The sequence below is a fragment of the Mus caroli genome, chromosome 11 (genome assembly GCF_900094665.2).
Source record: "Mus caroli chromosome 11, CAROLI_EIJ_v1.1, whole genome shotgun sequence".
Taxonomy (NCBI): Eukaryota; Metazoa; Chordata; class Mammalia; order Rodentia; family Muridae; genus Mus; species Mus caroli.
In genome coordinates this window covers 72,879,531-72,894,648 of record NC_034580.1, presented here as the reverse complement: position 1 = coordinate 72,894,648, position 15,118 = coordinate 72,879,531, and the positions used below count along the sequence as shown (strand labels likewise).

Below are 15,118 nucleotides of genomic sequence, written 5' to 3'. Positions count from 1 at the left end.
GTTATTTTGTCTTTTTTTTTTCCAGAGCTGAGGACCGAACCCTCTACCACTGAGCTAAATCCCCAGCCCCCAATCAAATATGCTTGCTTTTTTTTTTTTTTTTTTTTTTTTTTTTTTTTTTTTTTCTTTTTCTCTTTTCTTTTTTTTTTTTTTTTTTTTGAGACAGAGTCTCACTGCATAGACCTGGCTGGCTTGGAACTCACTGTGTAGACCATGTTGACCTCAAAGACATACAGATCTGCCTCCTCAGCCTCTGTGTGCCACTGTGCCCAGCATAAATGAATAAATAAATAAATAAATAAATAAACATTTTACAGAAAATATTTCTAAAATTTTACCAGTAATGAATGGATCAGTCTTAATTCTCAATATAACATGAAATTATCTTATTTATTAAAAGTGAAAAGGAGCCGGGCAGTGGTGGCGCACGCCTTTAATCCCAGCACTAGGGAGGCAGAGGCAGGTGGATTTCTGAGTTAAGGCCAGCCTGGTCTACAAAGTGAGTTCCAGGACAGCCAGGGCTACACAGAGAAACCCTGTCTCGAAAAAGAAAAAAATCCCAAAAAAAAAAAAAAAAAGGTAAAAAGGAGGGCCAGAGAGATGGCCAGATGTAAACGCACCTGCCACCAAGCCTGATGACCACAGGGTGGAAGGAGCTCTCCGGTTCCCACAAGTTGCCCTCACACAAAACAAATAAATGCACTAAATGCATAAAATTTTTAAAAAGTAAAACTTATTTTTTTTTAGCACTAGTATACTAAAAAATTAAATAAAAGGAAAAAAAAATCAGAGAAGCCAAATGACCTGTTCAAAGTCAAGACCTGTTCAGGTAGCAAGAAGCCCACCCACCTCCTCAGAGTGTGGCTCATTTTATCACGCCCTGCCCCTTTCCTGCGGCATCCCCAGTTGCCATGCGGGGCATGGGCTGGATCCCAGGTGGGCGAGCAAAGCCAGTCTGCTTCGCTAAAGACCTCCAGATGGTCATTGTCAAGTCCCTTCAGCTCCTCACTGACCCAGACTGTGAGGACATCAAAGCCAACCAGGAGAGCAGCCAGTCATGGCTGGCTCCTCTCTGTTGCTCAGACCTTACCTTGGTAGCGGAAATGGAAAGTGCCAGGCCCAGCGGGTAGTGGGAGGCTCTGGAACCTCAGGGCTGCTTGGTGGGTGGGGCTGCGGATAACCTGGCCCCTCAGCAGGAAGGACTGATTAGCCAAGGGCAGTGGATCGGGGCCCCCCAGGCCCTCCACGGTGATGGTCTCCCCTTCCTGAAGGCTGATGTTCTCTACCTGCATGTGGATGGGAGAGAACAGAGCGGTGCTATCAGGACTTCTTGTACCTGAGCCCTGCTGGCCCGTGACTCCAGCAGTGTCACACACTGTATAGCATACTACAGTCCCCAAACTAGGCACTTCACACAGGAAGAGCCCATCTTGCCTCCTTGTAAGTATGAGATGGGTTGGTTAGAGAATATTAAGCATGTTACCAAAGTTCACACGGAGATTATGAGCAGAACTCCCTGTCGGCTTTCTATGGTTTCCTTCTCTGGGGTCTGTTTTCTCATTTGTAGATTTGATGGTACGTGAGGGCCTAAATACCAGACCCACGTACCCAGCTTCCCCTGGACATTCCCGATATATGATGCACATCCCCCTCATGCCCAGCCTGCCTCACTATGAACCACGTCTTCCCCCAGCCAGCAGATCCCGGAGCTGCTGACAATAATCTCACTCACTACCTGGGCACCCATGCCTTGCCTCTCCCCTCATGCCCTGCATCCACTCGGTCATCTGGACTGCATCCGTTCCATCGCCTTCCTCGTGGCTGCTGCTTCCTTTCTCGTCACGATTATTGCTCACCTAGATCACCCAAGCGACCTCCTCAACAGCCTCCCCGCCTGGAGGCTTTAACCCACTCCTCCCTTCCCATCAATATTTTCTGAACTGAAGCCATCAATAGTCTCAGTCCCCGCCGCACATCACAGGGATTCTTGTTTAAATCACTCAGTATTTCTCCAGTGAGTCTGTAGCCTGTGGTTCTATTCCAGACTCTCTGACTGGTTCTGCAGGTCCTGGCAAACAAGATCCCTGCCGGCCCATCAGCTTGGCCTTGTCTTGTGTCATCATAAGTGCTCTGGTCATTTCTTTTGGTTGTCAGAGGCCCCTTTGCTACCATCCTGTTCCTGAGACCCTTAGACCCTGAGCATACTTCCCTTCAAAGGTCAGACAACAACGATTCTGACCACAGAGACGATGCTGTTGGCTGATAGAGCTCCAGATTGAGAGCCTAGAAACAGGGGCTCATCTCCACCCTGCGTTCCTAGGCAAGGACAGTGTTTAGGTTTCATTATATTTATTATTTTTTTAATAGAATCTCATTATTTGGCCCAGGCTAGTCTCAAATTTGTGATTCTCCTGCCTCAGCCTCTTGAGTGTTGGAATTACAGTATGCGCCATCATGCCCGGCAGAGCTTTGCTGCTCAAAATGTAGCCTCTACACCAGCAGCATCTACATCATATAGGGGCTCCTGGGGAAACCAGAACCAAGGTTGAAACATAGCTCAGTTGGTAGGGTGCTTGCTTAGCACACAAGCAGCTACATAAACAGTGGTGTATGCTCATAATCCCAGCACATGGGAGGTAAATACAGGTGCTCACGAGTTGCTAAGTAACCAAGGTCATCATACTTGGTTTAAGTTTAACACCCTCCTCCCTCACCCTGGCTCCCACACCACACACACACACACAAACTCACACACACACACACACACACAAAGAGAGAAGAAAAGAAAGGGGGTGACCCTTAGACCCCAAGTGAGACCCACAAACTCCTTCTCTGAAGTTTAGAGATACTTGAGCAATGGAGACAAATCTCTGAGCTCTAAGGTCTGTGGCTCCTTGCTCTGAGACTGTGCCTTCAAGAGTTAAGCATCTGCACGGGGTTAAGCGGTGCCCAGTGAGTCACCAAACCTTTCCCATTTTATCTTCAAGCACCCCAGCTGGCTCCTCCTCCTCCCTCTCCTGCTCACTGTTTCTGAGAGTGGCCTCTGTGCACATCCTAACCTTCCTACCCCCCCCCCTCCCCCCGACTCATTCTGCCCCAGGTCAGGCCTCTTCTCTCTCCCATTCAAACCTCCTCAGTGGCTTCAGGTTGCTCAGAGGACAAGGTTCAGACTCCCCACTCACAGCCAGTTCCAGTGGCTCCCCCAGCCTCAGTTCCTTGTTGTGCAGCCACAAAACATCCCCTCATTCCTGCCCCTCTGGATAGCAGCCCAAGAATGACTGCCCCGCCCCGTTTCCTACCTCTGTTCCCCACACCAAACCATCAATTCTCTCCTCTCCAGGCTTCTCATCAGACCACCTTCTCCTCATCTACCCACTGAAGCCTTGGATTGTAGACTGGTCTTAGCACAAGTCCCCTGAAGGCCTGTCCCTCACAAGAGCTGGCAAGCATGGCCTGAGCCCAGTCAGGTCCAAGGACACAAGTGCTGCTGGGTATAGAGGGGCTCCTCTGGTTGAGGCAGAGGAGAGGGGGTGGAGGAGGGGCAGCTGCCAGGAGAAGCTCCCATCCCTGCCAGGGAAGGAAGAATTGACGGGAAGGCTCAAAGAGAGACGCTAAGGGCAAAAGCACCCTTTCTGCCAGGAGCTCCCCGCCCAGGCACATTTGGGTGGCGGCTGCCTGACCATCTGCTGGGGACATCCCTCAGGGAATCCCTAGCAGGCGGAGGCTGGATGAGGTCCCTTCAAACTTGGAGATTGCATGATGCTAGAGTTGGGAAAACAAGCCTCACACACGTGGAATCTGTAATTATCGAGAGATGCCAGGCAGCATACGATTCTGCCTTAAGTGGTACTGACTGCAGGCAGCAGGGATTCTCAAGGGGAGAGCGGAGGGCTTGGCAGTTCCCAGATCAGCATGGTGCAGGTGGGTCTCTCAGAGTGCCTTGAGGAAGGGTGTAGGAGGAGGCAGGGGGTTGAAATCAAAGAAGCATTTTCTTCCTAGTTTCTTGTATCTCCAGCTTGACTTCTAACCTGTGCCTGATTATGTTCTGCTGGGATCAGAGGGTGGGTGCGACAGCAATAGAGCATCTTCAATGTGTCAAGGTGGCGAAGTCCTCCCAAATAGAAAGAGGCCCAGAGAGGCTAAGGAACTTTGATAAGGGCACACAGCTATTAAGAAGCAAAGTCTTGCCTTGCTGGAGGTGCAAGGCAGCTCCGCTCTCCTCCCAGTCTCCTGGGGAATATCACCTGCAGAAATAGACTTCAAGACATCTTTATTGCCAGGCTCACAGGCCCTAGGTTTAGCAGGGAGGTGGATTTTAGCTTGGCCTGCCCTGGCCTTTTCAAGATGTTGGGATTTGAGTTCCCATGAGCCATCCTTTTTCTTGGCAATCGGTAAAGCTTAGGAAATTGAGAGCTGAGATCTCCTGCACCCCCTCTTTGGGTCTAGAAAGGGGGTCTGGCTCCCAGCTTAGCCTGGGGATGAGAGCTATGGTCTCCCTGAGCAGTTCTGGGTTAGCTGTGCTAAGCTGGTCCTCTGGGTTTAGAGGACCCACTTGCAGGCTTGGTGCTGAAGCTGGAATGTAATCTGTCACTTGTTGGAGGGCCAGGCTGACAGGGGCCAGACAGGGCTGGGTGTTGGACAAGGGGGGGAGATGAAGTCTTGATGTAATTTGCGGGCATCTGAAGAGTCTGGGAGGCAGATTGAAATGTCAGCTCTGCTCATGAGGGCTGTCTTCCCACACCCCATCCAGTGACAGGAGGGGCCCTGGGAGCCAGGCAGCGGGAGAGAGAAGCAGAAAGAACTTGGAGGATAATTCCCACAGGACCCTGGGCTGTCCGGCACTGCCTTGCCTCTGGAAGACCAGGGGGGGATGCGCAAGTAGAAAACACGGCCATCCTGAGCAGGGCCTGGTTCTTCCTGGAGGGAGGGCTCAGACTGCCTTCTGTCAGCCTCCAGGTCACATGTCTATGACTGACATACACACATGCCAATGGCATGACTCTCCAAAGCAAGCAAGAGGATGCTACCTTGTTTTACCTTCATTTGCTCCAGGCATGGCCGTGGACAACAGGGTGAGCCTGTATGTCATCCCCCTTATGTTGACTGTCCGACATCTAGCAGAGGCCCCAGCTTGTAGCTACCAGGAAGTACGACTTGAGGGGCCATTGTCTACCTGAGCTTAGGAAAGAGTGTCCTGAATCAGAGGGAGTCAGTTATAGGGACTGATCTAGGTTAACCTTTATGGAGGAAGAAGCTGAGGTCCAGAGAAGATCAGGAGCTTAACCAGTCACTAAGAGCTGAGCTATAGGAGGTAGAAGCAGACTTTAGTTTCTTAAGGTCCAGTACTTGTTTATAAGACCTTATATGTCTGTGTGTATGTGTTGGGGGGTATAGTCTGTTTTAGGGACAGGATGAAGGACCTAAAACTATGGAATCATATTTCTCAGCTACTCTCAGTACCTCAGACAGGCCCTCCCAGAGCCCAGAACTACCACCCCCACCCCATCACACATTACTGATGCACTCATCAGGGCTGGTCCTGACCTGGCTCAGCAGGGTACGGTGTTCTGCCCATCAGACTGACAGCTGGCCTGAGAGAGCTTGTGCCAATGGGGCCACCTGGGTATGAGGGCAGGGGCAGTGGGCAGCTGTGCCCAGGCTCCAGATGGTACAGAGAGCAGCCAAGCCAAGAGGGAGGCTGGCAGCGAGAAGGATCTTAGAATGGCAAATGTAGTGAGAGGCAGCCATCAGGTCCAGAAAGGCCTGGAGTCCTCACGAGAGATGGGCTCATGAGAGGGAGGGCAGAGGACCCGTGTGGGTGTCACAGGGCTTATGTCCTGTCCTGAGGGGTTTCTCTGGATCTTTCAGGAAAGAGCCTGCCCCAGTACCAAATGCTCTGCTGGAGCAAACCAGACTCCTTGGACCATGGAGCGCCTGACCTGGCCTCCTCCTGGCTCAGACCCTCAGAAGACATGGAGAGCGTCAGTATCATGGAGAAATGGCAGGCACAGAGGGAAACATTATGGAGGCTTGTGGTGGTCCAAACTTAAAGATTGAGGCTTTTGGAGATTTTGATATTCCCAGACTGCACCTTAACCAAGACCAGAGTCAGGGGTGGATTAAGAGCTGCTTCAGCCTGGAGCCTGGCTGACCTGCTCAGGAGTGTGATTTGTGGACACAATACAATCCTCTCCCTGGCTCTTCACATCTCCCTTGCCCAGCTCCAATTCCCACATGCCCTGGTGATCCCGGTGAACCGGAGGTCCACACTGGGGTTGCCTGCAGGTGAGTTCCATTCCTGACCCTCGTCCCTGCCTCCTACACTACACTGCCTTCTCAAAACATCCCAGAGGACAAGTCCTCCAGGGGACAAGTCGGTCATATCTGCTCCTTCCAAGACCAGGAGGCAGCTGCTGGCCTGTCATCCCACATCTTCAGAATGAGTGTGTTGATCTCCAGGAAGCCCTTCCAGGTTGGGGGAGGCACCCAGATCCGGGAATTTCACAGTTCTTCCGTGCCCCAATCCCACCTGCGCTGAGCATCCTATGATCACTGCTTATAATTTCCATCCTCCTGGAACAGGGGCATCTGTGTCCTCAGTGCTCAGTACAGAACCTGGTACATGGTACTCAAATTCTGTTTGTGAAATAAACCTGCTAATCAAAGATCATTAGTGGATGATTAACTGAAGGATCTTGGGCAAATCCCTTTCCTTGTCTAGGCCTCAGTCTCCTCGGCTATGTAATGGGTATATGGGTCTATAGTATCAGTAATTCTATAGATTCCCAAGTGGCCTGTGTGCTGTATCCAGGAGAAGTAGGTCTGGGGGAGGCAGTCAGAAATACCCCCCCAACCGTATATCCTGTTGTTCCATCTTTTGCTCTTTCCTTAAAGTAGGTGGAGAGCTGGCTGTGGTCCCTCTGTGTCCCTACCCCGACCCCCAACCTCAGATTCTGTCTCAGACCACAGAGTCCTCAAGGACTCTGCTTCTGTGAAGATGAGGAGGGGGTGGACCAGCGCATGCCATGTTTCCTGATGGCAGTCCAGGGCTGTGGCTTTCATCTCAAGGTTGCCTGGTAACCACTTTTGCATTCTAATGTGAAAGTGTGTGAGTGCCAGATGCAGGGCTACCTGAGGGGTGGGCACCCAGGGCCTGGACGTCCACTAGGGCCAGAGTAGGGGCAGGCAGAGCGGTCATTACATCTTGTCTCATTATCTTGTACACCCCGGGGTGGGGGGACCAGGACTGGACCTGGCCTGGCATAAGATTTTAGTTGTGGTGGCAGAGTTGAAGGATGGGTAAAACCAGTCCGAGTTTGCAGTGGGGCAGTCAGCCTGGCATTGCCCCCCCATCTCCTTCCTCACACCTGCAGCTGGCACCTTCCACCCTGTGAGCCACAGCCGGTGCCACCTCTCATTTGGTGATGATTTTACATTAATTACCTTAATTAAGCAGTGCTGAGTGCTAATGGCTTGAGAGGGGGGTGGTTGTTCCTAATTGCCCTTCCAGTCAGCTTGGAATGAGGGGCCTGGAGCTTGACAGAAGAGGAATAAGCAGTTGCAGAAGAAAGAGGGGAGGCCAATATGGGCAGGAGAGCCCTTACCTCCCTCCCTAGCTGGTTGGGAGACCCGAACCTGACTGCCCCAGAGGGGCAAACAGGAGGTGCCCTTTAGGGACACATGCAGCTGGCTGCCTGAGCTGGGACAAGTGGGAAGCAGGCCCAGAGTTGGTGAGCTGGGAGCTTGGTGATGCTTTCCAGACTTGCGGATCTCCCCTCCTGGGGCTTTCTGCTTCCCTGCCTGCTTCCCTTAGAGAGGTGAAACGCTTTGCTTTCCACTCACAGTAGTCTCTAAGGCAGGGGTCAAATGTCTGTGGCTCCCCCGCCACGCCCCTGTGGATCCCTGTTCTAAGAGGCCCTCTAGCATCACACATTGTATCCAGGAAAGTGGACGGCTGGAAACAAGGAGGATGGCCAGGGCTAAGATGGTAGGTGATGGTTCAAGACTTCGAGGACAAGCTGAGAAGGCCCAGGGACACTGACATCAGTGCTGGGCCTCAGTCCATCCAGGGGAAGGAAGGGACTGCTATGTGCATGTGGGGCTTGTGGGAGAAAGAAGCTATATAATCCATTCCATCACTTGCAAACTGTTCAAAACAAAGAGGGAGCTGAGCTGGCCACGAGGCAGAGAAGTAGCAGGACTACCCAGATGCAGAGCCAGAGCCCCCTGGGGCAGGGCGGGAGACAGGAAGGAGCATTACCTTCTCATCTTAGAGAAGTGACGGCTGGGTGGGCAAGGGAGGATGACAGGGAGCGTGTGCCATGGCTACTAAATCACCAGGAGGGATGAGCGGGTGCCAGAGGGCCAACACACACAGTGGTTGCGGTGACGGAGGAAGAGAAGCAGGGGAGTATGAGAGTTTTGGGGGGCAGTCACAGTGATAGAGTTTGTGGGTGAGCTGGTTGGACTAAGAGAAAAGGACCAGGGGACCCCCCTGCTGCTCAGGGGAACGATCCACGCTGTATCATGGTGACCTTCTTCTGGGTTTCTGACTTGGATATAATGGATGACAAGTAGGTTTGGGGCAACAAAAGCTAAATTTGTGGAGGCTGAAAGCCTTACTGATGTTCTACTCAGGCCTGGGGCTTTCAGCAGCTTTTGAATCCCAAAGGGAAGGATAAGCTGCCCCAGAGACGAGGGACAGATCTGACCACGGTGTGTCCATGTCAATCTTCCTGCATCCCAGGACCCAGCACTCGCTACAGGAGAGGACATGTTTGGGGAGGGATGAAGAGAGGAACAGGTACACATGGCTGAAGTGCCATAGCGTCTTCACAGGTGATCCTGTGTCGTTTCCACTCCCACACAGTTTCAGAGGCAGAACCCACATCCGTCCCATCCTCTGCCCACCCAGGGCTGAACCCCTCTTTAAACTCTCTCCTACTCCACTTACCAAGCCCCAAGGAAGAGGCTGAATGAACACACTGCTCTTCCTTGAAGCCCTCCCAGCTATTGCTGGTAGTGCATAAGGCAGAATCCAGCCGTGCTTATTGGTCTATCTTCCAAGCCCTAGGCAACCCCCACCCAACCGGTACCCTAAGCACTTCCACCTCTCCCTGTGTAGACCCCTTTCTAGGAAAGGATAATTTTCCTCTTGATGGATTCTGCTTACTCACCTTGATCTCTACTCCATATCCAGGGTAGACAGAGATATAGTAGAAACAGTCCAGGCCAACATCAGAGGGTGAGCTGGGGGCCGTGGGGGAATCCAGAGAGCCCTCTGGGCCTGAGAAATTCCAGCTACAGGGGCCTGGGAGGCAGGAGGAGACATGAGGCTAAGACCAGCTCTGGTGGGATAGATGAAGATTCAGCTATAGCTGAAATAAGCTCTCTCTCTCTGTGTGTGCATGCGTGTTGAATCTGACCTTTAGGAATGTTTATTTGTTGAAAAAAATGGGACCACCTTAGGGCTACCATGCAACCCTATTTCATTTCTCACAATGGTTCAGTTGGGGTGTGTGTGTGTGTGTGTGTGTGTGTGAGATGAGTGTTTTGCCTGCATGGATGTATGTGCACTACCTTTGTGCCTGGTGTCCACTGAGGCCAGAAGAGGGCATTAGATCCACTGGATCTAGAGTTACAGATGGCTGTTAGTGGCCATGCCAGTGCTAGGAACCCAGCTTCCCTGCAAGAACAGCAAGTATTCTTAACTGCTAAGCCATCTCCCCAGCCCCAGGGTTTCTGATCACTACTTTGTACTTGAGGCTCAGAGAGGCTGACTAAGACCCCGAGGGCTGTGTTACAGTTGGAAGAATCAGAACTTGAACTTGGGGTTATCTGGTTCCAATCCACACGCTTTAGACAGGCTGACCCTTGGTTGTAAAAGGTCCGGCAGGTTGGTGTAGTGTCAGAAAACAGAGGCATTTAGGGATGGTGGTGTGCCCTCCTCCCTCACTTTCAGCCCTGCCAGCCAGCAGGTAGCTGACCTGGTGGCTGAACTGTGGTGACAGTAGTGGTAATGATGGTGGTGGTGGTCTCTTCGTCATCCCCTGAAGCTGTGGAGGTGGCAATGGTTCCCTCGACACCAAGCCCTGTGGTCTTAGACATGACCTCTGGAACCCAAGGTCTGCCCATGTCTCCAGGACCCTCCTGAGTTGGAGTCCATGCTTGGCTAGGGGGTGTAGTACTGGGTCTGTCCTCTGGGAGCAGTGTGGGCACCGCCATACTCGGCCCTGGAGGAAGGGGGGATGTGATAGAAAGCTCAGGGGGTTCGGACTCTAGGTTCCAAGGTTTCTCCCTGGAGTGGGGCTGGGTGGGTGCTGCAGCCACGGCTGGAGTCGGACTGGTAAAGACGGGGCGGTTGTCCTGGTTGGTGAGGCGGGGGAGGGGGCTTGGAGTAAAGTGTGTAGGTGAGTCCGGCTGGAAGGGCAGTGCGGGCCGCGGCGCTTCCTCTCTTTCTAGCCCCTCTTGAAGAAATTCTTCCAGAAGTGGGTGGTGGTTGAGCAGCTTGAGGGTAGGGGCTGTGGTGACGAAGTGGACGCCTCGGTCTGACTGCTCAGGTGTAGGGGCTGCGGTCAGCTCCCCATCCATTTCCCTGATGCCCGTGGCTTGACCTTCCCCCGTGATCGGAGCCTCTGAGGAGAGTCCTGAAATAAGAATGAATGATCAGAGGCTCTCCTGCTACGCCACAGTGAACAGCATCCCACCCAGCGCAGGCAGGAGGAGATCCATCTTGCTTTTGACAGAGAGCCTTGGAGAGTGTGCTCATTGTTGAGAATCATGGCGCTATAAAATTTTAGAGCTGGAAGCAAGGTGACATCACATACTTCAAAGATGGCACATGAGCTATCCTTTCTCCTCCAGCAACCAAGACAGACATTACAAATCGATCATTGCACTATTTCCTGCTGTTTCCAGAATCAGCTTCAGAGTCCTTCTCAGCACAGAATGTAAGGAAGCCGTGACACGACAAATACATATTTGCCGTTTCTAATGCACCTCAAAGGCCTTATTATACTAATGAGGAGATGGGTCACGAAAGCAAGTGCAAAGGCTGGGGCTACAGTAACTCAGCTTGGAGAATGCTTGCCTAACAAGCACGAGGTGCTGGGTTCTATTCCGGCTCTGTGTAAACTAAGCACCTGTGACCTCGCTAGCAAGCATGAAGTGCTGTCAATTCCAGCGCTGTATAAACTAAGAACCCCAGAAGAAAGATTAGAAACTCAAGGTCAGCTTCAACTACATAGTGAGTTTGAGGCCAGAAATGCATGGGGCCCTGTCTCTAAAGAAAAGGAAGAGAAGAAGAAAGAAAGAAAAAAAAAAAAAAAAAAAGCCAGGTGCAGTTGCACCTTTGGATCCAGCGTGCGGGAGGCAAAAGGTTTTGGGTAAACCTGATCTACATGAGTAGGATATCCAGGGCTACATAGAGACCCCTTTTTAAGAGAAAAGATTAAAGAAGAAAGAAAGAAAGAAAGAAAGAAAGAAAGAAAGAAAGAAAGAAAGAAGTGCCCTGTTCAGAGTCTAATACCTTGTGTAACTGGAAGAGACAAGGGTTTTAACAAGAGTAATGTCTCTCACAACAGTGACTTTTCTGGCTGAAATTACAAGACATTCAAATTCATGTCCTGTTCCCAGTGAAACTGCTGGTCATTAGTTTCAAGAAACATATCACATATTTGGAATTTTATTTTAGATTTTCTCATGCTTGGCTTCTTCGCTCAGTCCCCATGAAATCCCTGCTCACTACCCTCTCCAAGAATGATTTCTCTCCTCTTTTTCCCTGATTTCCTGGACTTTGCTATGTAGACCAGGCTGCCCCCTTACTCACAGAGATCCGCCTGCCTCTGCCTCGTAGGCGCTGGCTGGGCTGAAGGGCATATGTCACCTGACTTTCCTGACTTTTTTTTTTTTTTTTCGTTTTTTTCGAGACAGGGTTTCTCTGTATAGCCCTGGCTGTCCTGGCACTCACTTTGTAGACCAGGCTGGCCTCGAACTCAGAAATCCGCCTGCCTCTGCCTCCCAAGTGCTGGGATTAAAGGCGTGCGCCACCACGCCCGGCTTCCTGACTTTTATGGTCTTTCTAGAGCAGTAGAGTCAGGGAAGCCCAAGTTCTGAAGCAGGTAAGGCTTCAGATGCATTCGGGTCCATTTCTCTGCGGTCCAAGTGCCTACATCCTTTAAACCTTAGTTTTCTTGTCTGTAAAATGGAGCTTCAGTCTTATCTCCTTTTCCCATTTGGCCTGTCTCGTTACCTTCCCCCTTTCTTTATTCTGAGACACAGTCTCACTTCCCAGGCTTCAGACCTGTGGTCTGAAGCTCACAATTCCCCACCTCCTGAATGCTGGGATAATAGGCGTACACCCACACATGACCATGCCTTCTTCCTTTAGCTTTCTTAGGCTACTACATGGGGAATTAAATGGGGCGTGGGGGGGGGAGATAGAATGGGCTGCCACCCACCCATTCACAGCATATGTCCCTGATCAATTTTGATAATTTCTTGCTAAAGTCGCATGAGGCACGAGAATCCTTCTCAACAGTTATCCAGGCAGCCATTGCCAACCAGTCAGGCTACAGAAAATGGAACTTATTTCCTGTCTCTTGTCAGCAGTATAGATTGCTCTGCTATTGATTATGTTCACTCCTTTAACCACGTCACTGAAGAGATGACTCACCTTCTGCTTGTGGCCCACTAGACTCCCTAGATCCTTAACTGCCAAGGAAAGGCCAGTAGATTCTGGCTCCATATCCAGTTCATACAGAATCCTGTCAACTCTGAGAAGGCTTAGGTGAGGGGGACATTCCTCATCTCTACAGCTCTCAAAATGGCTGCTGTGAGGATCTAGAAAGAAAGCCTACCTGGGGTGAGACAGCAGAGTTTGCAAGGAGGCCGGTTCCACTACACGTCTGCTGCTGGGGCTGTCTTTCCACAGGCTCACACCCACCCCATGGATTGGCAGACACAAAGAGGAGGCAGATGGGCTACATTCTGCTCAGGAGACCATCACAGCTCTGATGTGTCAGACAAATGGGAGGAGGGAGGAAATTGGGGTGGGAAAGGCAGGTTTAGGTTGGAGGGCTCTCCATTCTTCTGGGTCATGAGACACATGCAATTCAAAGCCTTGAAAACCTGGACCAATTGCTCCGTCCTGAGATGCCCACTAAAGTAGCCCATCTGTGCCCTGGCATTTGTGCCAAGCACTGATATCACAGTGTCCAAACTAGATACCCAGCCAGGCTTATATCCCCCAGAGCAGATGGTCCGACAATCCTGGGTGTCTTTCATCTAAATCAGTGACTTGGCGCTCAAGGGGGAGGGGTGGTGAGTTAGCACTTGTGACATGCTAGGACAAGGCTACTTTCTCTCCCTCCATGCACCCCCTCCAGATGTCATTCTGTCTTTGCCAGGTAAATAGTGACTATTCTCATCATGACATACACGCTGGACCCCCTGGAACTCTATTGTTCCAAGTCCATTTTCCAGGGGTGCCTATCAAGAGGTGTGTCCTGTGGCTCTCAGAGTGGGCACCTGTGGGACTCTTGGGCGGGGGGGGGGGGGAGAGAGAGAGAGAGAGAGAGAGAGAGAGAGAGAGAGAGAGAGAGAACAGAGAGCCTCTGCCTCGGGAAGTGACCATAGCTGGCACCGGTCTCCTGCCAGCAGTCAGGTGGGTGCTGGGCAGTGGAGTGGAGCTAATGGGCACCTCCCGTCACTGTCGATTGAGCTGATTGTGTTATCTAGGGGGACCGAGCACTTGGTTAAATGAGATCGAGATAGCATATCAAACGAGCAAATTGATTCCCAAATCGGCTGCCACTTGTTCCCTGCGGGAGCCACCCACTGTCAGCGAGGGTAAGATAATCTCTAGGAGATAAGCCATGTCTGTAGGAGGTATCTCCAGATACCCTAGTTGACTGTTGGAGGCCTGAGGGTCTGTAGCACGTCACTGGGGTCCCAAGGGTTGTAGTCAGGGGCTTCTCTTTGCCTGGCTACGGTTAATGTTCAGAGAGTGAGTGACTCAAGGACAGAGAGTGATACAGGGACCAGCAGAAGGAGGTGCTGAGCCAGTTCCCTCTGAGACCTTCTATTATTATTATTATTATTATTATTATTATTAAATCTTGCTATGTAGCCCAAGATGGCCTTAAGCTTTCAGCCCTCCTGCGTTAACCTTTCCAAGGGCTAGATGTTTTTCTTGTTGTTTTGCTTTGCTTTTTCATTTGTTTGTTTGTTTTTCAAGACCCGAGTCTCATGTAGCCCAGGCTGGCCTTGTACTTGCCACATGGTCGTGGGTGGCCGTTAGCCCAAGTGCCAGGATTGCAGGCACGTGACAGTATCCCAGCAAGCTTGCATTATTTAATTGACACAGCAACTTGGTGACAGAGGAATCTTTTTCGTGTGTTATGTAAAACCTACAGCCGGGCAAGGGAAAGACTTGCCCAGTGCTGGAGCTGAGAGTCGGTCTGTGACTGGCTAGCTCACTATTGATTATGGTCACTCCTTTAACCACGTCACTGAAGAGATGACACTCACACTCTGCTTGTGGCCCACGAGACTCCCTAGATCCTTAACTGCCAAGGAAAGGCCAGTGGATGCTGGTTCCACTTTCAGTTCATACATGATTTTGTCAGCTCTGAGAAGGCTGGGAGAGTGGTCCTGGTCTTGACGGCTTTCAAAATGGCTGTGGGAAGGATGCACAAGCAAACATGGAGGAATGGATTCATTCAAGGTCTCTGCAGGTTGGAAGTGACCCTGGCCCTTGGGAAGAAGCCTTGGCTGGAACCAAGAGAGCCCCTACTCCATTCCCAAAGCACAGCTGAGCCTGAAACCCAACTTTACTCAATAGTACTAGAGTTCAGGCACACAGACCTGTTCTGGTGTCGGCTCTGCCTGGGGTAGGTTTTTACACAATTTAATCCCAGCACCAGTAAGGCAGAGGCAGGCAGATCTCTTGTGAATTTCAGGCCAGCCTGGTCTACAGACTCCAGGACAGTCAGGGCTATGTGGTGAGACCAGTCTAATGAAAGAAAGAAAGAAAAAAGAAAAGAGAGAGAGAGAAGAAGAAGAGGAGGAGGAGGAGGAGGAAGAGGAGGAGGAAGAGAAAAGAAAGGGGAGGAGGAGA

At 51.2% G+C, this 15,118-nt stretch overlaps 1 protein-coding gene across 2 annotated transcripts in view; it reads right to left on the bottom strand.

Annotated features, from left to right (window-relative positions):
- The window catches only part of Sez6 (seizure related 6 homolog), a 48,164-nt gene that overhangs the window by 15,292 nt on the left and 17,754 nt on the right, over window positions 1-15,118 (bottom strand). For both annotated transcript variants that reach the window (XM_021176451.1, XM_029483331.1), the window contains exons 2-4: window positions 9,987-10,646; window positions 9,177-9,310; window positions 1,091-1,286 (exon numbers count right to left, since the gene is read on the bottom strand). In XM_021176451.1, coding sequence (XP_021032110.1) covers window positions 1,091-1,286; window positions 9,177-9,310; window positions 9,987-10,646 — 990 coding nt within the window. The remainder of the gene's footprint in view (window positions 1-1,090; window positions 1,287-9,176; window positions 9,311-9,986; window positions 10,647-15,118) is intronic.